This window comes from Vulpes lagopus, chromosome 7 (genome assembly GCF_018345385.1).
Source record: "Vulpes lagopus strain Blue_001 chromosome 7, ASM1834538v1, whole genome shotgun sequence".
Taxonomy (NCBI): Eukaryota; Metazoa; Chordata; class Mammalia; order Carnivora; family Canidae; genus Vulpes; species Vulpes lagopus.
Genome location: NC_054830.1, coordinates 111,454,993 through 111,477,652, shown reverse-complemented (window position 1 = coordinate 111,477,652; position 22,660 = coordinate 111,454,993). Strand labels below are relative to the sequence as shown.

The window sequence follows — 22,660 nt, the reverse complement described above, 5'->3', positions numbered from 1 at the left end:
GTTTTAACTCTTACATTTACATCTATGATATATTTTGAATTATTTATGTATATGGTATGATACAGGGATCCAGCTTCATTTTTCTGCTTATAAATATCCTACTGTCTCATCACCATTTGCTGAAAATCCTATTCTTCCTTCCTCTGAACTACTGTGGCACCCTTGTCAATGATCAATTGATCATGAATGTGACTGCTGATTTCTAGATTCTCAATTCAGTTCCATTGATCTAAATGGCTAACCTAATGCCAGTACTATACTATCTTGATTGCTATAGGTTTGTCGTAAGATTTGAAGTCATATAGTTTGAGGCCTCCATCTTCGGTCTCTGTTTTCAAGATTGTTTTGGCTATTCTGACTCCCTTGCATTTCTATAGAAATTTTAGAAACATCTTGTGAATTTCCACAAAAAGGCAGCAGGAAACATAATAGGGATTATGTTGAACCTACAGATCAATTTGGGAAGTATTGCCATTTTAACAATGTAAGCCTTTTAATCTATGAACATAGAATCTCCATTTATTTAAGTCTTCTTTAATTTCTTTTTCTGAAAAGATTTTATTTATTTTTTCCTGGGAAACATAGAAAGAGAGGCAGAGACACAGGCAGATGGAGAAGCAAGATCCCTGTAGGGATTCCAGCGTGGGTCTTGATCCCCAGATGCTCAACCTCTGAACCACCTAGGCATCCCTTCTTTAATTTCCTTCAGTAATGTTTTGTAGTTTTCAATGCATAAATGCTGCACTTTTTTGGTTATGTTCTTAAATATTTTGTTCTTTTCTATGCTATCAAAATGGAATTATTTTCTTAATTTTATAGTCAGACTGTTCATTGGTATTGTATAGAAATAAAATTGTTTTCTAGTACATTAACCTGGTACTCTGAACTTTCATGAACTTTTTTACTTCTAGTAGTTTTTTACTGGATTCCTCGGGATCTTCTACTTATAAGATCCTTACTTCATCAATTTTGAAAGATAATTTTATTACATACAGAATTCGAGGTTGATAGCTTTTTTCTCTCAACACTTTAGACATTTCAGTACATTTTTTTTTCCTGTTTGCAGATCTCTGAAGAGAAGTACAATGTAATTCTTAACCTTTGCTTTTTGTTGTTGTTGTTAAGATTTTATTTATTTGTTTATTTATTCATTTATTTATTTATTTGACAGAAAGAGAGTACAAGCAGGGGAAGTAGCAGGCAGAGGGTGGGAAGAACTGAGCAGGGAGCCAGATGTGGAGCTTGATCCCAGGACCGTGGGATCAACGCCTGAGCCAAAGACAGACACCCAACCTACTAAGCCAACCAGGTGCCCCTTCTCTTCTCTTTATCTTTGATTTTCTGTAGTTTGAATATGATATGCTGAGGTATTTGGGCATTTATCCTGCTTGGTGTTCTCTGAGGTTCCTGGTTCCGTGGTTTGGTGTCTGATATTACCCGGGGAAATTCTGTCATTACCACTCCAAATTCCTTTTCCTCTTTCTTCTTCTTCTGACATACCCATATATTTATATAAGGGTAAACTTTTATGTTGGTTTAATGTAATGTAAAATTTTAATGAAATATATCTTATACAAAGAAAAGCGCACAAATGATAAGTGCACAGCTTGATAAATTTTCACAAAGTGAACACATCTTTGTAATCAGCATCTAAATCAAGAAGCAGAGCATTACCAGGCCCCAGAAACTCCTTGCGTTCCTCCCCAGTTACTATTCACTGCCCCCTAACGGTAACCACTACGTTAACTCTTAACATTATACTATTTTTTTCTTGTTCTTATACTTTATAATAGAATCATCCAGTATGACGTCTTTTGTATCTGTCCCTGTACATTCATTATTATGTTTGTGAGATTCCTTCTTGTTGGGTATAGCATTAGTCCATTCTTTTTCAATGTGGTGTAGTATTCCATGTGTGAACAAAGAACAATTTATCCCATTCAATTGTTGATGGACTTTTGGGACTATTACAAATACCACTGTTCTGAACATTATGTAGGTGTCTTTTTGGTGTACGTATATGAATTTCTGCGGAGCATACACTTAGAAGTGAAATCACTGGGACTCTACTCATGTTCGTTATCTGTCTTTCCTGGCTACGATGTAAATTCCATGTCTATTTTATTTACTGTCGTGTCCTAACACATTTGTAGGCCTTCGTGGAATAACTGCTGATCGGAAAAAATGTACCCGTGAAGGAACTATTTTGTAAGGAAGATACTGTGGCTTTTTAAGAGACGAAGTAACCGAGACAGTCACCTATAGGCGATCACACAGTCAGAATTCTGTATCTCAAGCTTGTCTGAGGGAGGAGCGCTCTAGACACCTCTCCAGCCGGTCTCGCGTGCCCCAAAGACGTGCTGTGGGTGAGAAGTAGGGTGTCCTTCTTCAGGGCCGCCGTGGTCACCAGCCGCCCCAGCCCGGGTTCGGCACCCTGGTCCGGGGCGCGGGTTGTGGGCGGGGATGCCTCACCCACCTGCGCGCTCCAGGTGCAGCGTCCCGGGAGCCAGGGCGGAACCCCGCGGGCGGGGCTCGCCGGGAGCAGCTGCGGGGGGCGGGGGCTGGGCGGAGACCCTGGGTGCCGGCTTATAAAAGGCCGGCTATGGCGGGTCTCAGACCTGGGACCCGGTGCTCGCAATGGCCTCGGGAGGGCGGCTCTCCCCGCGGTCCCCCAGAGGACCCAGGGCTGCTCCTCCCGCCCTCGGCGCCGCCCCGGGGCCGCAGTCCCCGCGGCAGCCCTCCGGGCCCGCACCCCGGCCGGTGCAATGCGACCGGGGAGGCCCCCTGGACGAGCGCCGGCTGGTCGCCCACCTGCAGCTGGCCCTGGGTCGCGAGGCACGCCTGTGGCGGGGCGGCCACCCCCAGGTAGCGGGCCCAGCCACGGGGGCCTCCCGGGAGCACGTTCACCCCCCTCCCCGCGCACGCGACGGGGCCGGGCTCCACCTGTGCCCGCGCGCAGGTGAGACGCACTCCGGGTGCCGGAACCTTCCCCAGGTGCGGGCTGAGCACGAGGCCCGAGGCGGGAATCGTGGGCCCCTCTCGCAGAAGAGGAGTAAGTACCGTCTCAATCCGTGAGCCGCTGGGCATCAGAGAAGCACCGAGGGGCCCCACCCCCCACCCCCACCCCCCGCGATCCAAGATGCAGGGACTCGGCACAGCCCCTCCGGTCACCTTCAGCCGACCTGTGCCGCAGGCCAACCGGGACTGGCCACCGACGACTCCCCCACCCCACCCCGCTCTTCCCGGGCAGGTCGAGATCCGCCACAGGGTCCAGGAACTCGTGTTGTGGCTCCTGGAGGTTAAGAACATTTTTCACTTCTCCCAGACCACGTTTAATCTGGCTCTCGCTACCTTCAGCCGCCTCCTGGTTTCGCTAAAGGTAGGTGCCTGTGAGGATGTTAGCGGGGGGTGGGAGAGGAAACTGACCTCCGTCATCCCAGATGCTCAGAGGCTCATCAGCTAGGGACCAGAGCTGCCAGAGCTGCAACTGGAATCTCTTTACATCCCACTCCTCTGCCTGCCTGGCTCAGGGTTGTGTGGCCTTCCAAGTGGACCTGGTTGGGAAAGGACTTGCTGGGTGAAGAGGTAGAGCGTGCTTGTCTGGACTAGACCAGCGCATCCTTGAGATGGTGCTGTATTTCCTACTGTCATTCATTCCCCTAACAGAGGACTCCTGACTAGCCCTTTGCTGTTCGGAAATCAGGAGCATATTCACTGGTCAATCTAAAAATGGCACTAACTTGTGGAGGGATACAATCAATCTCTTTTTGAAAAAAAATGAAAAAACTTCATTTCCTAAGGAAGCCCACCAATGCTTTACTATTTGTTTCTGGCATTCGTATTCTGCTCAAATGTGTTCATTTTGTACTGCAGATGAGAGAGAAAATACTCCAATGTGTCATGATTACTTCCTTGAGACTCGCTGCCAAAGTTAATGAAGAAGAGGAGGTAGGCATCTGTGGGAGTCTGCTCTGGGCTGCTTTTGGGGTACAGGAGGGTAATGCTGCAGCACTCAGACTTCCTGAAAGGTCTGTGTCCTTAGGAATGTTGGGCATGTTGGAAAATTCATTGACTTCCCAGGATCTCTGCTGTCCCTTCTTCAGCTTCACTGGACCCCAGAACCCACAAATGGGCACTTAGAACAGCTGAATTCTCCTGGTCTGGCAAACCCAGAGGCTTGACCTCCTGGTATCTTGCCTCATTGGTTGCTGTCTGAGGCCACCTCCCACTAAACAGAAACATCTGCTGTTAAACTAGGAAAAAGGCCTCCCAAATAATGTGGCCTAATGGCCACCCCTAGGAACTACATCTGAGAAGTTTGTTTGAGACTTAAGGACTTGTCTGTGTCAACGAAGCTGGTCCTCAGGGACTCTGAGACCCTTCTCTAAGAGGCGATGCCCCTACAAGTGCTTTGGGCTTGCTTGGATTTAGCGGTTTCACTGTGGTTTCTGTTCAGATTCTCTCCCAATACCCTTCCCAGAACCCCCTCCTTCCCTCCCCACAACCTGTCCCCCTTTGGTAATAGTGAAGCCTCTGCCATTTCCACAGGGTTCCCCTTGGCTGAGCTCATGGTCTGAAGAGTCAGAAAAAAATGGATTGCCCAGTTCCAAGCCTTCAATAAAAATGCTTTTAACCTATTCATTAAAATATAATTGGTGCTCCCCCAGAGTTGCTTCTGTCTGTCCAACTAAAAATCATGTAAATGGCCCTTAAAAGAAGCATTTATGGAAGCTACAGGAATACTTTGTTTACCTAAAAAAGTAGAATGGTCTTCCAAGCACGTGTACTTGAATGTGTACTCATAGACAAGCCTTACTAGTCATTCTGGCGGGGAAAGCCATTATTTTTTCCAGAGATGAACCGCCTTAAATCAAGGTTGAAGGAAGTGTGGTTGCAGCAACGGTGTTGCCAAAACCTTGGGAGGTTTTGTGAGTGAGCCTGTCTGGTGTAGACCAGGAAGCTCAAAGGCATACTCTTTCTCTGGAGGACAAGCAATTACAGTAGGTGTCAAGAACAAGAATGATAGGAATGAAAACCGTGGGTGAGTTCGTGCAGCTGAATAGGGGAGACAGCAGAGCCCTGCCCTCGAAAGCACCTTTGGGTATGAGCTGGAGTGCATTTAGGGATCAAGACCCTTTGGCATTAAATCACTGTACTGTACACCTGAAATTAATATAGCGCCGAATGTTAACTCCACTGGAATTAAAAGCCTGTTTGCAGAGGATGACCATGTGACACCCACTACACATTGTCATCATCCACCTGGGGACTTGCCACACTGCCAAGATCTGATTTGGTTTTTCTTTCAGAAGCATTTTCTGTGACAGGTCACCAGAAGACAACTCTATTCGGGTCATGGATAAGAAAAACAGGTTCCCATGGATAAGAAAACAAGTTACGATGACATGATACAGGGCTTTGGCCTCTTTATTTTCTTTTTACAGTTAATTCCACGCGTAAAAGACTTCTTAAAGCACTATGGCTCTGGGTATAGCCCGAATGAGCTGCTGAGGATGGAGCTGGCTATTTTGGACAAACTGCACTGGGACCTCTATATTGGGACGCCGCTGGACTTCTTGACCATAGTATGTACGAGGGGTTGGCAGAGTCCACTCTAGACTCATTGGTACCTTTGGAACAGCTGTTCACAACATAGGACGGCCAAGCACAGGTGTGCACATGGCCTTGCACATGCACCACAGGAAGGTGACCCACAAGGCTCACGACATATGCAAGAGTGAAAATGTATCGCAAATCCAACACAGTTCCACCAGACTCCCACTTCTCAAAGACATTAAATTAACTTTATAAAGATTTTTAGACGGCACTATTGTGGTGAGTTTTTCTTTTAAATACACACTGCAAAAATATTTAGCTTTCCATTCTATGAATACTGTACATAAAAAGCTGTCTGCTTGTGCTACACTTTACACACATTCACTTAGCTGTCTTTATTCACCTACACACAATCCTTATTGAAGCTTTAGACCATATTGATCTGGCACTTAAAAAATGTCGTATTAGTTTTTTTGTTTTGTTTTTAGTTAGGGAATGATGGTCATCCTTAAGGATATGATTCTGTTAGTAAGGCAAAATTATGCAATGTGGAAATGTCACGGGGTTTGGTCTGTTATGAAGCATGAAGATCAAATCACTAAGGGCTATTTCATTATGAGACCTGGTCACTGTTGCCAAGTTGCAGTTTCTTCTCACATCAAACAGATACAAGTAACTTTTCTGCTGCCTTAATCTTGAATAGTATGCTTCTGTTTTTCATAATGGAAACATTGTCATCTAGGTACTTAAAGCTCCTAATGACCATGTCACTGAAGCAGATTGTCTTTTCTCTCCAAGGTTGAAGCTCAGCTTGGCCACAGAATGAGTATTAAGTCTCAAGTCCCTTGGGGGAGGGGGGGGATGGATGGGAATGAAAAGGGTGGGGCAACATTTGATGTTCCCTGATGGAAATTGAAATTGTTTGCATTTTTGGTCATTTATCTATGAAAGGTAGGGGGGTTTTGTGTTCTAACATTAAAAACCACGGTCTCTAGTTCCACGCCCTGCTGGTCCTGGGCTGGCCCCACGTGGTGGAGCTGCTGCCTCAGAGGAATCCTTCCCTCCACGTCGCGTCCCTGACCAGGCAGCTGCAGCACTGTATGGCGGGCCACCAGCTGCTGCAGTTCAAGGGCTCCACACTGGCCTTGGTCATCATCACCTTAGAGCTGGAGAGGCTCATGCCCGACTGGTGTACTCCTATATCTGATCTGCTAAAGAAAGCACAGGTAGACATCAACTTTGCTCCAGACCAGGCTCTCCACTTTGCCCCTTTAGCTGATGCACTCTGCCCCCCAAATGGTACACATCGCCCTTCTCAGCCCTTGTGGGCTCCAGAAGATGCTCTGGCCACAGCGACTCTGGGAAGAGTCTTCCTAAGGGTTAGGCTTTGCACATGTGGCATGCCCTCTAGACAAGTACAGAATATATGTTTCCTTTACTGGACCAAGTGGTGGGTTTCTCTGACCATAAGAAGAGCTTTATCTCAGTGGAAGCCCTTGTAGTCAAGAGGATGGGGTGAGGTCAGGGGGACGTGCCCAGCTCAGGAGGAGGCACCCCTGAGCTTAATATGAGAGAGGTTAAATTTCAGACCCTTCACCCTTTATATAACTATGTGGTATCAGGTCCCAGGGTACCAGGAGGCAGGCATGGAAGGGTCAGAATCCTTGAGGATGGACGGGGTAAGATGGAATGCATAGTTAGACTAATGACAGCTTTGCTGAGGTTGGAGGTGGAGGCCCCTGAAATGGTGGGTTAATACTCTTAAGTCGAGTGGTTAGACCTTCCTGAAACTGCTCTATGCTAACATTTTAGCACTCAAAATCTTACTTAGAATGTAAAATGGTCCTGCTTTAAGGATGACCACTCTGTTTTAATTACAGGTCAGTGCTGAGCAGTTGAGCCACTGCAAGGAGCTTGTAGAGCAGCATCTGAGAAGTTTGTAGTCCTCCTCCTGCTCAGAGACCTTTCTGTTTCACCTCCCACCCTCTGTGCTCCTACCCTCAGTATCCTTTGGAGCATAATGGCAACCCATCCTTGCTGGGATTGCTCTGAATTCTAGGCTTTCCGGCTCCTGTAACAAGGAGGGGGAAAGGCACTGGAAAGCAATTGAGAATAAGTTCCTGTGTTTTTAGGAGGTAATAAGGAGGAAAAGGTAGGTCAGGGTCACTGGTGGGAAGGGTAGTCTGACAGATCAAGACCCTTCTCTCTTTTCTCCCATGGGTCTGAGACCAGTGTGAAGGGGCGAACAGTCACACTGCAGCTTGGTTTTCCTTCTCCAGCAAGGGCTGGTATGAGCCCCTTAGAGAGTTGGAGTCAAGCCAGCAGTGGGACCAAAGGGCCAGGCTGGGTCTGGCAGGCAGATCAGTTCTCATCACTCCTCTCGCCAGAGCTGCTCAGGCTCTTGTATCCAGCTCCCCAGGCTTACACCAAGCACACATGTAGCCCTTCAAGTCCCAGTGACCCTACCTGTCATTGCAGAAATGGGACCATCTTTCCAGGTGCATTTCTCCTGCCCTGGTCATGACTTAATGTCTTCTCTTACAAGAACTGGATCACCAAGTATGCTTTGTTTAATGTACAGTAATTTGATCAAGCTTAAAACAGGTTTTTCCTATGTTACTCTGAAAGTTGTCTATTAGCTTAATTAGAGAAATTTCATGCTAATGAATGATCTTAGCAGCTGACCCCCGGTAGGGAAACACAGCTCTGAGAGTTTTGGATTGAGATGAGCAGATTCTGAGGCTGAGCCTGCTGCAGCCACGGTGCTGCTAGAAGGAGCTTACCAGCGTGGCTGTGAGAGTGAAGCCAGCTGTCTCTGACACCGTGACACCATAGAGCCCTTCACTAGGCAGCCACCTCCGCCAGCTAAAGCTGTGTCAGTAGTGTTGCAGACAGGAATGACTGAGCTACATATATACCACTGATTTGTGAAGTCTTTCCACTGTGAGCAGTTTTTTTTTTTTTTTTTTTGGAACTGTGCTAAGCCACAGGGACTGCTAGTAGGTACAGAATGGTCAGAGACCAGATAAACGATACTAGTGTCTGTACAAATCTCTACCTTTTCTCCACACAAATGTGCTTGTTGGAGCTTCTGTAAAAATAAACCTGAATTCCTTTCAACCTTATTTTCAATGTATCAGATACCACGGCTTTAGACTTGATAGTCTAGTGTACTGGGAATATCATCTCCTAGAGCCCAACAACTATCTCCAGTCCAGCACAGATGGAGAGGTGGCATGCTGCTCACAGCCATTCCCACTGGGGGCCATCACTGCCCTCTGCCTCCTTCTTTGCCCTGGGAGTGGGCACTGTAGCGGGTGGGGTATGCGCTCACGCTGAGGGCCCACTTCAGCTCAAACTGTCTCTGACTCTGGAGAACTGCAGTGTCTCTTAACCAGGTAGCTCTGGGTGTAAACTGGGTCCTCAGAGCTAATCTCTCAATCAGAGAAAACCAGAGAAAGGAGAAGGTAGACCTGTGAGCCCTGTATTGGGATAAGGGATAGCCCTGTTGCTCCATCTTTCAGTAAACCATATTCCTCTTTGGGATAGCAAACTTCTGCATTGCCAAAGTGTACCACTTGGGCGTTTAAGTTTTATGATGTTCAAGCTTACCTTGGGTTTCCAGGTTCCATCCTACTTTTTTTTTTTTTTTTTAAAGGAACTCCTATCCCACTTCAGATCAGAGATTGGGGATCGATGTGGTGAGAGAAATATGGACACAACTTGTTTTGCTCTTGTCCCCATCTACAGAGGGGCAGACACTGGTGAAGGACTATGGCTGCAGAACGTGGAAATGTGTGGAGACAGGCAGATGGGCTGAGAGCAGGGGAGATGAACAGGAGGGGCCTTTTTAACACTTGTCCAAATACTACTTTCCCCACATGGGTGAACGGAGTTGTACAGTACTGTTCCCTCCACCAGTGAGGCCTTTCTCTCCCCCCGGTTTCCTGGAGAGTCTCTGTCTTTCCTTTACTTCCCTGCTGCCTACCTTCCTGCAGGTAGAGCAGAGGTGTATTTTCATTAGGGATGTCTGCATGTCTCCCTGCTGGGCTCTCAGTTCCCTGACCTCAGTCCCCCTCTCCTCTTTTTGGACTTCCCAGAGATTAACCTAGTGCCCAAAAGAGAAAGTTCAACAGGTGGGTCTACGAGCATGTCGTGGCTTCCTTCAACCACCAGTCTGCCCTTCCTAAGCCAAATGTTCACCCAACAGGGCATCCCCCCTCTATAGAACTGTCTCAGGTCCACCAACTCACACTGTCAAACTGCACACTTGGATTTTGGCTACATTTTCACTGTTCTTCCATCATCCCATTGGGTTGCGAAGGGGGAGCTATAGCTCTGGAATTGAGGGTATAGAGCACCAATATTCAAATCCCAATTCTCGTTACTAGACTGTGTGACCTTGGGTAGTTACTTTACCTCCCTGTGCCTTACCTATGAAATGGGGAAAACAGTACCTAATCATAGGATCATGATGAAGATTAGATGAATTAATGTGCCTAATGCAACTTAGAGCAATGCCTGACAAACTGTAAGAACCCAAATGTTAGTTGTCCTGTGTCAAGTCTACTCTACCACAATGTAAACTCTTAAAAGGCAGTGTTTGCCTTCTCCATGTCTGGCACCCAGCCACGCACCAAAAATTCATGGACCAGAGGCTATGTCTCCTCTTTCCTTTCCTAACTTTTTCCTCCATTCCACACCCATTCCAGAGCCTTTCTCAGTTGCCTAGAGCAGGAGTCACAATTAAAACATAACTCCTGTAGAAGCTGATCAACCCCACAAAGTTCACAGAAAAGACAAGCTGTATTTTACCATAATTGTAGCAGATTAATAGGCTAGGAAATGTGTTAAATCAGAAAAGCTATTGCCCAAAAAAGACACCACAAAAACTCAAAATAAATGCAAAATTTAATGGGGAAAAAAAAAAGAGTACAAAGTGAATGGAAAGGAACAAAAACAGTCAATGTATGAAGGAATAAATGAATTAACAAGTGAAGCAGTTTTAGAAAAGCTTGTTAACAGACGAGCAAGCCACACTTCCCTTGGGCCTCTTATCCAGTAATATGAGCCCCACTTAAGCACCCACATATAGACACACAGAAACATATATGCAGTCTGCACAATTACAAACCACCTAGACTCGGGTTACCCATAACCAGGGTGACCATACATCCCAGTTTGCCTGAGACAATTCCAGCTTACACCTGTTGATCTGACATAATTATTAACAGAACCTCTTTTCATTCTGTAAAGTCTCAGTTCGGACAATAAATTATATGATTCTACCCAAGACCAACTTGGCTTATGAAAGACATGATAGTAAATGCCAATGTAACCCCACTGACAGCTCTAATAATGCCAAAAGAGGATTCTGAAAAGGAGCGGCAAATCATATCCCATCGTGGGATGGAGCGCTTATTAAATAATGGCATGTTTTAAGCTCACCTTGTTCACCAAGGATTAATTTGGTCTCAGCTAAAGATGATAAACTTTTAAACACAAGCAGTGCAGGGAGAGAAGTGCAGTGAGGCTCACTAAAGCCGATGGGACCTGTGGAGGCAGCTCAGACCCCAGAAAATTTAACAGTGACAGGTCTCCCCAGAGATGCTGGGAAGCCCTGCACCCGCAGGCAGGTAACCAGCCACAATTCTGGCATTCCAGTAAGCCTGCAGTACAGCCCACAGGCCGTGGTGGATGAGTGGCAGGGTCTGTCCACTCCAGAGTCCCCAGACTGGCCTGTGAGCCAGGAGTCTCCATTTATTATATGACCAATTAATCCACTGGGTCACTGAGCTTCATCTTCAGAAATATGTTAGCTAATGGAGGCTACCTTAACGGCTCTACACTTCAATCCAACTGAACACACAGAATCCCCCTAAAGCCAAGCCATTCTTAGCCCACATGTGCCTTAGGTATACACTGATTTGCCTTTTGAATGCCCACAGGGAAGCCCCTCAAAATCTTGATCCACCCCTGGTCTTAGCAGGACACTTGGAATAGTTTCACTCTGGGCATCCATAAAACCTCTGCTCCTGGTGAGGAGGAAAAGGCTGTCTTTTTCCTGACATGCCTCTCTGGACACACACAGCTCACCCCTTGTCCCCACTCTCAAAGGAGCCCTGTCTCAGAAGCCAGGATGAAGCCAGGACTTGGTCCTGGAAATCACTAAAGCAGGCCAAGGCAGAAAGAGGGAAAACATTAATGAAAAGGAGGATGGAAGACAAGGAAAAACAAACAACCAATCCAACGATAAGTTAGCGCAGCTTCCCAAGGCTTCTGTCTAGGGAGTGCTCTAGACTGTGAATTCCTTGAGGGAAGGGCTGCGCATTATTCTGGGTAGCCTGTGCCCAGCACAGTGCTCCATCAACATTAAATGAAATCCTTCTTTTGAGCTACTTGTTTTTCATCTATTTTATCACGCCATATTCTCAGCCCTGACACTCCCACTGGCTCGCAAACCAACAGGAACACAGAAGAATCAATGCTGCTAGTGCTTTCTTAAAATGATCCCCTGAAGAATGCAGTGGAGAGGGGACAGCTCCTTTGCTGGTAGTGTTTTCTGAAATTGTCCACATTCATCTCTTTTCCTTGTGACTCAGCCAGGAAAACAGAAAACAAGGACCTTGAGATAAAAAAACCTTTCCCCAACTGAGTACTCTGCATTTGGAATATGCAGGATTGGTTTGGGGGTCTTACTTGGAGTCAAACACTTAACACACACCTGGAGTTGGTCTCTGTTTACAAGTAGCACCTCTGAAACACACAGACAACGGTTTTGGGCTGCTGTTCCATTTACATTCACATTAAAAACACTGGACGTGGTCTTGTTCATGATCCACTTTCATCCGTAAAGAAATTCCAAACACTGTCATTACAGGATGTTTATTGCCCACTTCTCCCTAAATATTATAGGGATGCTTTATACATATGAAAGGTTTAGAGATACTTTTAGTTTTTAAAAATCAGGTAAACTGGGTTACTTATGAAAATAATGGGAGAGGATATTATCTGTCTTTATGCTTGTGCCAAAATAAAAATTTAGAAGTTTCTTAAAAGTTATTATTGAAATTAAGCTCTAGGTTAGAAAAATTAAAATGAAGGGGAATCGGGTGAATTTTGCAGCATGTATACCAGACCACGCGACCACACCTAGGGCACCGCGTGAGTTGCCATCTTGACGCTGAACAATTAGGTCAAGCATCGCCGGCTGGGGCCTTCGCTAGAGTGGCACATAACTGCTCCGTCAAGGAATAGTGACACTGTAAATGGAAGACCAGCCACTGGCTCTGAAAAAAATAAACTTTGTCAGTTTTGGATTCCAGCATTCATGGCTTTGATGTGTTTGCATAGAGAGGGGTAGCCCCCCAGGCCCAGGGCAGCCTGGGGTGGGGGCAGGGGATCAAGCAAGGCTGTAAACACTGGAGTCTGTACCGGCTCCCAGTCCGTCCTCACACCATGTTATGGGAGAAGAAGGGTCACAAGGTGTAACTCAAGGAACTTAACACATGAAAGTCTAAAGTCCGCTCTTTGTAAGTCTGTGCGTGCGTTAACTGAAAAATAAAAATAAAACAAACAAAACAAAAAACAGACACATTAAAAGGTACGCAGACGACCAAATCAAACAGAAACAAAAGACAAGTTGGACGCTGGGAAAGGGCAGTCAGTTTGGCATTTGTGATGAGCAAAGCAGAGAATTCGCTTCAGTTTGTGGCATCCCAGGCTGAGAGTCAAGATCTGATTGGGAAGTAATTTTGCAAAAATGGATTAAAATTTGAAGACCAAGTATAACCAATCAAAGCAATGCAACTAAATGGTCATGAAAAACAACCCCCCCCCCACCACCACCACCTCCAATGCATTCCTCACTTAGCCCATTCCCCTGACAAGGGCTGGAGAAAGCAATACTCCTAGCCACCTGACCTAGCCCACTCCTGGCCTCTGCAAAGCCAGCATGGGAGAATAGGGTCTCTCCCGAAGGCCAAACTGACTGAAGCTTTCTGGCATGTCCAGCAAGCAGAAGAGACCTGTCTCCCAGACCCAGGCCACATGGAAAAGCAGGGAGACCTGACACTGGGGGCCGTGCCAGTGCTCCTTGCAGTCAACCTGCGCTCCACCTCCTGGCCCCTACCCAGCCACAGGTCCTTGCCTTCAGTTTCTGAGTGGTTTTTCCATAACTTATTTCCTAGGAGACTCTGCCTTTTCTGAAACAACGTGGCCTGGGCCAAGTAGGTGGGGAGCAGGGCAAAGTCTCTTTAGGTGCCAACACCTGAGACATATACCCACATAACCACCCCTTTCCAGGAAAAACCAGATTTCTGAGCCACTAGCTTAAAACCCAAATGGATTCCAATTCACGGAGTCCCCGGGCTCACCAAGCCCAAAGCTGGAGACGGGGCCCGGGCTGGAAACAAATGCAAAGCAGAGAGCAAATTCATAGGGCTGAGGAGGAATGTGGGCACAGGCAGGGGATCATCTCTGCCAGCAGAGCCAGCAGATGGGGTGGGGGCACCAGTAAGCAGGATAAGGGAGATTAGAGAACAGAGGAGAGGGTCCCCCAAAGCAGAGGGAGGCCTCAGGCATAAGAACTAGCATTCAATTCCTAAACACCTGGCTTTGTACCCCTGGCCACCCCCAGGGAGCAGCTCATGAAGTTTCTTTTCCTTAGATGTCTCTCTGCCTCCGTGCTTGTGTATCTTGGGGGCGGTGTGTGTTGGGAGATGTGTGCCTGAGTCTGTGGATACAATGGGGCTAGAGTGACAGTAACACAGTGTACGAGTAGGTGTGGGTGCATGGGTGTGTCCATGTTAGGGAATGCAATACTGGGGGTGGGGAGCGTGCCAATGCCACGAGCAGCATCCCAGACCCAACAGCTTCCTATGTGCTACATGGCATTAACCACAAGGCAAGGAAAGAAGGGCTGGATACACATATTCCCAAATGTTCCAAGAAGGATTGGGAATCCAAAGAGCCCAAAGATGAGGGCAACAATGGAATCACCTGCTTAGTTCCTCAGCTGACAAGAGAAAGAAGGTACCTAATAGAGGCCAGGGGCAGAGAGAAGCAGGGACAGACAAGGTCCCACAGTGTGATGTGGTATGGGGCACTGAATGAAGTGAGGTGAAGGAGGGAGATCCCTAGAAGCCAGGAGAGTGTGGAAAGAGGTTATGAAAAAAAGCAGGGAGAAATGACTCAGACTTGCCCCCACCTGGCCAAGAAGTTAACTGCTCTCCTGGAGGCTGGAAAAAGCCTCCTTGCCCTCCCCAGTCCTTCTCTCTCTTCCAACTCTTAACTTGAAGGGCAGCCCCTCTGTGGAGCAGGACCCCCAGAGCCCCTATGGGGAGCTGCTGTCCTTCCTTCCTTCCACCAGGCAGTGAGCATACTGCCCAAGGGGTCAGCGCTGCCTGGGCTCACGTGTCCCCTGCCCTCAGTCACCATCCGCCAGCCAACGTGGGTCCCACATCCACCGTCTCCGAGCCTGAGGGGCAGGCGCCACAGCTGCGCAAGCAGAAACCACAAGAGCTTCTGGAATCTGGAAATGCTGACATTCCCAGGCCCTGCCCCTCTCCCAGCCTGAAAGACCTTCCCTGGGACCTCTACACCCTTTCAGGGGCCACACCCTGCCTATTTGGCCCAGGCTTCACTATCCCAGCTCTGAAGGGGCTGCAGGAGAGGGTGGGGAGAGAAGGAGAGAAAGAACAAGAACAGAGAAGAGAGGAGAGAGAGAGAGAAGGAGAAGTGGGGGGGGGGGGGGAAGTACCAAGGAGCAAGGGATCACTTGTGCAAGATAGAGAGTGCACAAATACCTGGGATCCTGAGATATCACACCCACCAGTAAAAGGAAGAGAAAGGTGGGCAAAAAGGAGGTGGGAAAGCAGGTAAGAATGAGAGCACAATGGTGAACAGGTGAGCATAGACGAGAACCAAGCCCAAGTGAAGGAGCCAAGAGGAGGACAGAGTGAGTGCCCAGAGGGAACAAGAGCCAGCGTGGACAGGGTGCCCACCACCTACTTCTTCTTGTCCTTGTCCTTCCTCAGAGGCTGCTGGGAGGTGGCATGCAAAGCCTGGGACTGCAGGGCCTCCACAGCGGCCTTCCTGCGGTTGAAGGCGTTCGTCTCCTCCTCCAGCTCCCGCCGCTTCTCCTCCACCTTGCGCTTCTCCTCCTGGTGGATCCGCTTAAGGTGCTCAAACTTCTCATGGAGCTGGGAGCACAGAGGGAGGAGCGCAGATGTCGTGGGTGCCCAGCCAGGCCCCCCACTCCCTCACGCGGCCTCTCCACAACCCAGAGCTCGCACACACCTCCCTCTCTTTCTCCTTCAGCTCCAGCTCTGTCTCCTTCACTTTGTTGACAAACATCTGCCTCATCTCCTCCTCCTTCCTCTGCAGCTCACTCAGGAACTCCTTGCGCTTGGCCTCGTAGGTCTCCTGCAGGCTGTGAGGACCCAGAGAGAATAGGCCAAGGGTGGGGTTGTGGTGGGAGGGGGTGGGGCAGAGCCAAAGAAAGGGACGGTTTGTTGGGGGTGGGGGGGAGCGTGGAGATGACGGCGCTACTGCGGTCCCCACAGCCTCTCTCACTGGTTCACAAAACCCCCAGGCACAGATGCCAGTCTGGCCAGTCCGGCCACGGCTGTGGAGACAGGCTCACTTCCTGCACAGGCCGTCACCTGAAGGGCTGGCTGTCGCCATCGCTGTCCTGGAAGCCCATCTGCTCCAGCTTGCAGCGCCGGTAGAGCTCGTAGTGCCGACTGTGGGTCTGCTCTCGGAGGTCCTCCATGTTCACCCGGATCAGCATCTCCCGCAGCTTCACAAAGTCGCAGTGATTCTCGTTCTCCACTGAAAGCATGCACATGGGGCATCAGGCAGGCACACAGATGGGCCCCAGGGGGAAAGGACACAGAATGGCAGTCACAGTGCTACAAGCGCACTCCAGAGGCAGGACAGGCAATGGACGGCCACAGGAAGGACATGGGACAGAGACCGTGGGCAGCAAGGGGGCCAGGACACTAAATGTGGGCCCTCACCTGGGGATGGGCTCTCCCAGCACACTTACCCTGCACCACTCCCCAAGGGTACTGCCGTGCTCGGACCAGCTTGTTCCCCACCTTCACCTCCTCGGTGCTGCCCACCACAGCGAAGGGCAAGTGTGCCTGGAAAGGAGCCCAAGTATCGCTAAGTACCAGATGACACATGCTCATGAACAGACCCTGGCCTGGGCCCAGGGGAGGGGCTGCCAGACCTGAACGAGGCCTGGCCAGAGGCTCACTTCCTGGCTTTTGAAGAAGCACCCTACAGCCTCCAAACAGGGGGGAGGCTGAACCCACGCCCCCCTCTTCCTCATGTTTAAGGAGTTCTTTCAGCCTTGGGGCTCCACAGGGACCATTAGAGGGTCCTTCATAGGACCTGCAAGCCTGGCTTTCTCCCAAGTTCCCAAGCCCTGGCACCTTGCCTGCTCACTCCTACAGGTTTCAGCTCCTGCCCAGAATCCTTATCTTGTGAAACTTAAACTCAGGGAAGGCCCAGCACCAACCCAATACCCAATTCCTCCCATCTCCTGGCCATAGGACATGGGGCCAGCTGGCTCCCAGATGCCCACCCTTCTTTCCTGGAGAAGCTAAGGCTAGAATCCTAGAAAACCAGAGTCTCTGGGGCTGTGTGTCACAGATCTGTGCTGGCACCGAGCCCTCTGGCCCTGAGGCTAGTGCCCAATGCTCACATTCATGACTGCGTTAATCTCAGCAACAGCCTCGTCATCAGTGGGAAACTGGTAGATCTGAACCCCATTGCTGACCAGCTCGCCCATGATCTTGATCTTGAACTTGTGGAGCTCACTCTTGGAGATGGTGTCAGCCTTGGCAATGATGGGAATAATGTTCACCTACCAGGATCAGGGGAGAGGAGCAGCAGGTTAGGTACCCCCTGAGTCCCCCTGACTGTGAACAGCCCCACCTAGGCCACATCCCCCGGCAGAAGGGCAGGAGGCCAGAGAGATGGAGCTGCTCCCATGGGTAGTCCCAGCCTGAACCCAGCCACTGGGACCTTTCTAATGGGTGGTAACAATCATCTGTGGTGCTTCTTATAGCCCTGGTTCCCCCAAACCACCATTCAGCCCCATAATGAGTCCTTTGGGCAAACCCAGCTTTAACCTGAGAATAAGAATCAATGTAGCTAAAAGGCAGGGGGTCAGGACCAGACCCAGGAGACAGAGCTCTAGAGGAAGAGCCCAGAGTGATGGGAGCCCACTGGCATAGTAGGGACTAAAGCAAGAAAAGATAGAGGACCAACCCAGGGCCTATCTGCAGGCCCCTAAGGACCACAATGGGCAGTTGCACCACAGCCCCCAACTCAGTGGAGGAAGCCCATGGAACAAGTCTGGTGCAGGAGGTACATGCCTTGCTGTCTAGTTTCTTCATGGTCACCAGATCCAGGGACTTGAGGGAGTGCCCTGTGGGTGTGATAAAGTAGAGGCAGACGTGGATCCTTGTGTCATGGTAGTCAAAGAGTGAGCGGCGGATCTTCAGCTCCTCCTGTAGGTAGTTTTCAAACTGCGCATCGATGTAGTCGACGATAGGCCTGTAACTAGAGACAGCTCCATCACCCAGGAGGCAGGCACTATGGTGCTATCCACCAGCCTTCCCTCTGTGCAGATAAGTGGCTTCTGCCTGGGATGTCCCTGTCTGGGTACAGGTGGCCAGCCCTGTCTCCTAACCTCCCAAGGGGTCCTCAAGACCTCAGCTATTCCGCAGGAGGCCTGCCTCTGGCCCCCATGGGGTGTGATTTGTATGGGGGCAGCTTGGAATGAAGAGAGCTAGGACTGAGTGTTAGAACCAAGGCTGCCATGGAGGAAGGGAAAGAGGAAGGGCCGCCCCTTGCCGTTTTTTTTTTTTTTAATTTTATTTATTTATTCATGAGAGACACAGAGAGAGAGAGAGAGAGAGAGAGAGAGAGAGAGAGAGAGAGAGGCAGAGATACAGGCAGAGGGAGAAGCAGGCTCCGTGGTGCAGGGAGCCCGATGCAGGACTCGATCCCAGGTCTCCAGGATCATGCCCTGGACCAAAGGCAGGAACTAAACCGCTGAGCCACCCAGGGATCCCCCGCCTCTTGCCTCTCATCCTTATTGATCTGATCCCCGAAGCCCACAGCGTCCACAATGGTCAGCTTGAGGTGCACATTGCTCTCTTGGAGGTCATAGGTCTGGGGCCGTAGGCGCACACACTCCTCATGGTGACTGGCTTCTTCTGTCTCGAAGGTTGTGTTGAAGAGTGTGTTCATCAGTGTGGACTTGCCAATGCCAGTCTCCCCTGGGAAGCAAGGAGTGGATGACACAGGATGTCAAAGACTGCTGGAACTGGGGCTGCCCCTGGCTGCCAGCTAGGATGGGTGGGTGGGACTCAGGCATCCTCAGCCTCCACACAGGAGGGAGGGGCAGGCCTCTAACTGCATTACTCAGTGTTCCCAATCCCAGGAACCATCCCTTCTCTGTGGCCTCAAACATAATGTGTGGAAGCAAGGGCCAGAGGGCTGACTTGGACAAAGCCATGGCTATGTGGGTAACTGTGAGCACTGGCCAGTAGTCTCTGCCGGCCTCAATGGGACCCAGTCACCTAGTCTGCACACCATCCTTCCTAGGCCCGGGCTGGTCATGGTTCCAGGAGGGCCAGGGTGTGAAGCCATCAGTGGCCTCCTGATCCATTCAGCTTTATCTGGCTCAGGATAGGCTGCTTCTGGAGGAGCCCTCGTAGCCTGGCAGAGGCCAGGGCGCAGGCACCTGTAGGGGGTCTGGCAGAGAGCTCTTTGTGCCCTCTGGGAGCCCTGGGCCTTTAGGCGCGTGAAACCTCCCAGAGCCTCCCTGTGTGGAGCTGTATTTGTTCAGATGCGTGCTGGAGCTTTTACTGCATGCCATCATAGGAGAGTCTTGTTTACCACAAGTGTCCTTGACACACAATACAAATGACAGTCAATGTTTTTAAAACAAACACATAAATCTGAACCTCTGTGATAAACTCTCAGTTTACAAAGCACTTTCACATGTTTAATTTTGTTCAATATTCAAGGCAACTGGAGTCAGGCCCCCCAGCAATGTCCCTGACCCTGGCAAAGACACCAATTAAAGCCTCGCTCTGACTCCCAAAGAGTGTCTCTGCCTGGGAGGTCCCTTATAACTCAACAGGTGGACAGGGCAGCAGCACCCCATCTCCTAGAAGGCTCCTGTTCACCTCCCGAGGCCACCCCACAACTGGACCATGACACATACCCACACAGAGGATGTTAAAGCTGAAGCCCTGTGTGACTGACTTGCTGACAAGCTGATCCGGGAGGCTGTCGAAGCCCACGTGACCACCAAGGGAGAGGTTCCGAGGCTCTGGCTCTGCATTCTGCCAAGAAAGAAATGGAGCAAGGCAGTGAACTCACTGGGGAAGAGGGGCCACGTGGGGAGAGGCCCAACCCCAGTGATGTCTGCCCCCCAACTTGTCTGAATTCTCAGCAAATCTCAGGACACAGTGTGAGCGCACCAAAGTTCCAACTCCAGGAAGAGGTTCCACAGAGGAAGCCCAATGTACCCCAGGGCCTGTTTCCAGCCCAGAAAAGGGCTTTCACCCGTGCCTCTTTTCTACCTGGGCTGGCAAGCAATGCCTGGGCCTGGGACATCTCCAGGCACAGATGGCCCAGGGAACCATCTACCCTACTTGCTACCTTGGAGGGTACACCTGTTCTCCTGCCCAAGAAGAGGCCCCAGATGGTCCCTGGATCTTAAATTAAGATTTCAAGAGGCCAAGACTGGATAGTGTGTATGTTTTGGCAGCTCTCTCCCAGACCTCACAGACACTCCTACTGAAGCAAGATTCAAACAGAGGCAGGTCTGGCCTGACCCCTTCACACCTATTCTCCATCAGAGGGCCCTCCCCCATTGGGCCAGGCTCACAGTTCCCCACATGCACCCCTTGCTCCCAAGGCACCCAACCATGGAGTACACAAATGGGCCCTGATAACAGGGCCAGTGCTCCCTCACACCTACCAACTGGGTCTCAGGGCTAGTCTCTGAGGCACTGTGATTGAGGCCTCACTCTCCTGCCTTGGTGGTGTTCTATAGGGACTCCCAGGCTCTGGCTCATGCCACCCTCCCACACCCACCCCAACCCTGGTTGTTTGGACAGAGGATTCTAGATGAAAAAATGGAGGCCTGGCCTCAGGAGAGAGGCAGGCAGCAGGTCCCGAGTGAGCTGGGGCTAGTGGAGCTGGCCCACAGCGCTATAAAAAGAAACCACCAAGACCCGAAGGAGAGGGTCAAAGTCAGACTCCAATTTGTGCAGATAATTTCTCTGCTTCCCTGGGAATGGGGATAAAATGCTGTCCTCCAAGGGAAGGTTCCCAGGCTCAGCCTTTCCAGCTTTGGCCGTCGTGAGGGCAGGCTTCTAACAACTCCATGTTGGGCAGAAACACATCCCCTCTATTCTTGAGGCCCTCTGCCTTAACTGCCCACTAGAAAGGACAAGGCCAGGGAAGGGCCAAGGGTGTGAGTCTCATCCTTCTGTCCTCCCCTCAGCTCCAGAGGGGAGGACAAAGGCCTAGATGAAGGCAGCCCTAGGAGCTACAGAGCAGGACAGCGTCAGCCCTCACACCAATGTGGATACCAGACAGTAGGCCCTGGCTGCCTGCCCTCCTACAGAGGCATCTGCTCAGCACCTGAGCCCTCTCTGACTTCTTAGTAGCCACAGGCTGTTGCCTCAGCCAGAACCCCTCCAACCATTCTTTCCTCTCAACCAGAGCCCCCAGACACACATACTTGACCTTAACCTCCTTGACCAATAATGCCTGTCTCTCTCCCCTCACCCCACACCCTGGCTCAGCCACTGCAGCATTTCATTGATGATGACGGCCAGGTTCATGTGCTGGCAGCCAAGACTCCACGTGGACCCCCTGGGCAGTTGTGCTACCCCCTCAAACAAGTCGGTATTACCCCAAAACCTGCTCTCTGATAACCCTCTCTCTACGGAGCCTCTGTTCCTACAGTTGACCCTTTCCCCATATCCCCTAGCCCCAGGGGATCCTGTTACAACCTCCCCACTCAAGCCTAGGCTCCCCCCTGGGCTGCAAACATAGCCAGACAAAGAGGCCCCAAAGGCAGCTTCCTCTCACTGGGACCTACATCAAAAACAGTAAAGAAAGCATAGGATGTGCTGGGTCAAGTCCAAACCCACAGTGTGGCATTCTAGGCCCTTCATAGTCTGAGGCCTTCCTTACAGAGTCAGCCAGTTTACCTCTGAATTCATTCTTCCGACTGGTCCCTCTGTCTGGGCTCCACAGCTTATTCTCCCTTTTCCCTGGCACCTGCTCTGACCCGGCTCTACTATTATATTCCACACCCCTCCCTTGGCTGTGTCCCCATTTCCCTGCACTATTCGTTGTCCTTATTTTATGCATCCTGGTTTTCCAACTCTTCTAGAAGTTCCTTGAGGCTGACTGCAGGCTGGGGGAGGTCAGGCTTTCCACTCTTCCCACCCTCCCACCAGTATGCCCAACGTGCCACACAACGCTGCCATTTATAAACCACTGAACGCTGTCTTCAACCGCTTTGGCACCCAGGGGCATCTGCCCACCTCACACAGAGCTGCATTATGTAGTCTCGGCTCCACCTGCTCATCGCAGCTTAAGGATCAAATGGAGGACAGAACAGTTAGTCTAGAGCATGTTTCTTCTCAGGCGAGACTGCAAATCTCCAAAATATAAGGCGTGCTGTGCTTGCAGAGAAGGCTATGTGTTTATTCATCCTCTTCTTCCAAGGGTGACACAATCAGGATGCAATCCAACATCCTGTAGCCTGCCGCCAAAACCCACCCAGTCAGCTGCGTCTGGAAACCACACACGCGCGCGCACACTCAGCTGCAGAGTACTTGCACAGAAATAGAGGCCATCCTGTTTCTGAGTTTCCCCACTTTCTCACAGTTCCAGGCTCCAAAGGCTAAGCGCAGCAATGAGGTGCAGGTAGTGGCGGGGGGGTTCTCACAAAAGTCCACCTGTCCTGGCTCAGCTAGCCCTGGCTGCCTTCACCCACACAACTCAGCTCTCTCTCTCTGGAAAAGGGTGTGGAGTATAGGGAGGAGCTTGT

The 22,660-nt window shown here is 50.0% G+C and overlaps 1 protein-coding gene across 3 annotated transcripts in view; it reads right to left on the bottom strand.

Annotated features, from left to right (window-relative positions):
- Positions 1 to 5,409: 5,409 nt before the first annotated feature.
- The window catches only part of SEPTIN8 (septin 8), a 25,946-nt gene continuing 8,695 nt past the window's right edge, over positions 5,410 to 22,660 (bottom strand). The window contains exons 2-10 of one of the 3 annotated variants that reach the window (XM_041762051.1): positions 19,808 to 19,928; positions 18,659 to 18,854; positions 17,946 to 18,126; positions 17,270 to 17,431; positions 16,607 to 16,703; positions 16,221 to 16,389; positions 15,856 to 15,988; positions 15,568 to 15,758; positions 5,410 to 6,767 (exon numbers count right to left, since the gene is read on the bottom strand). In XM_041762051.1, coding sequence (XP_041617985.1) covers positions 6,602 to 6,767; positions 15,568 to 15,758; positions 15,856 to 15,988; positions 16,221 to 16,389; positions 16,607 to 16,703; positions 17,270 to 17,431; positions 17,946 to 18,126; positions 18,659 to 18,854; positions 19,808 to 19,928 — 1,416 coding nt within the window. In that variant the 3' untranslated portion in view covers positions 5,410 to 6,601. Of the gene's footprint in view, positions 6,768 to 12,425; positions 12,846 to 15,567; positions 15,759 to 15,855; positions 15,989 to 16,220; positions 16,390 to 16,606; positions 16,704 to 17,269; positions 17,432 to 17,945; positions 18,133 to 18,658; positions 18,855 to 19,807; positions 19,929 to 22,660 lie in introns of those variants that run through there. The other 2 variants (XM_041762053.1, XM_041762052.1) reach the window with 2 other exon arrangements.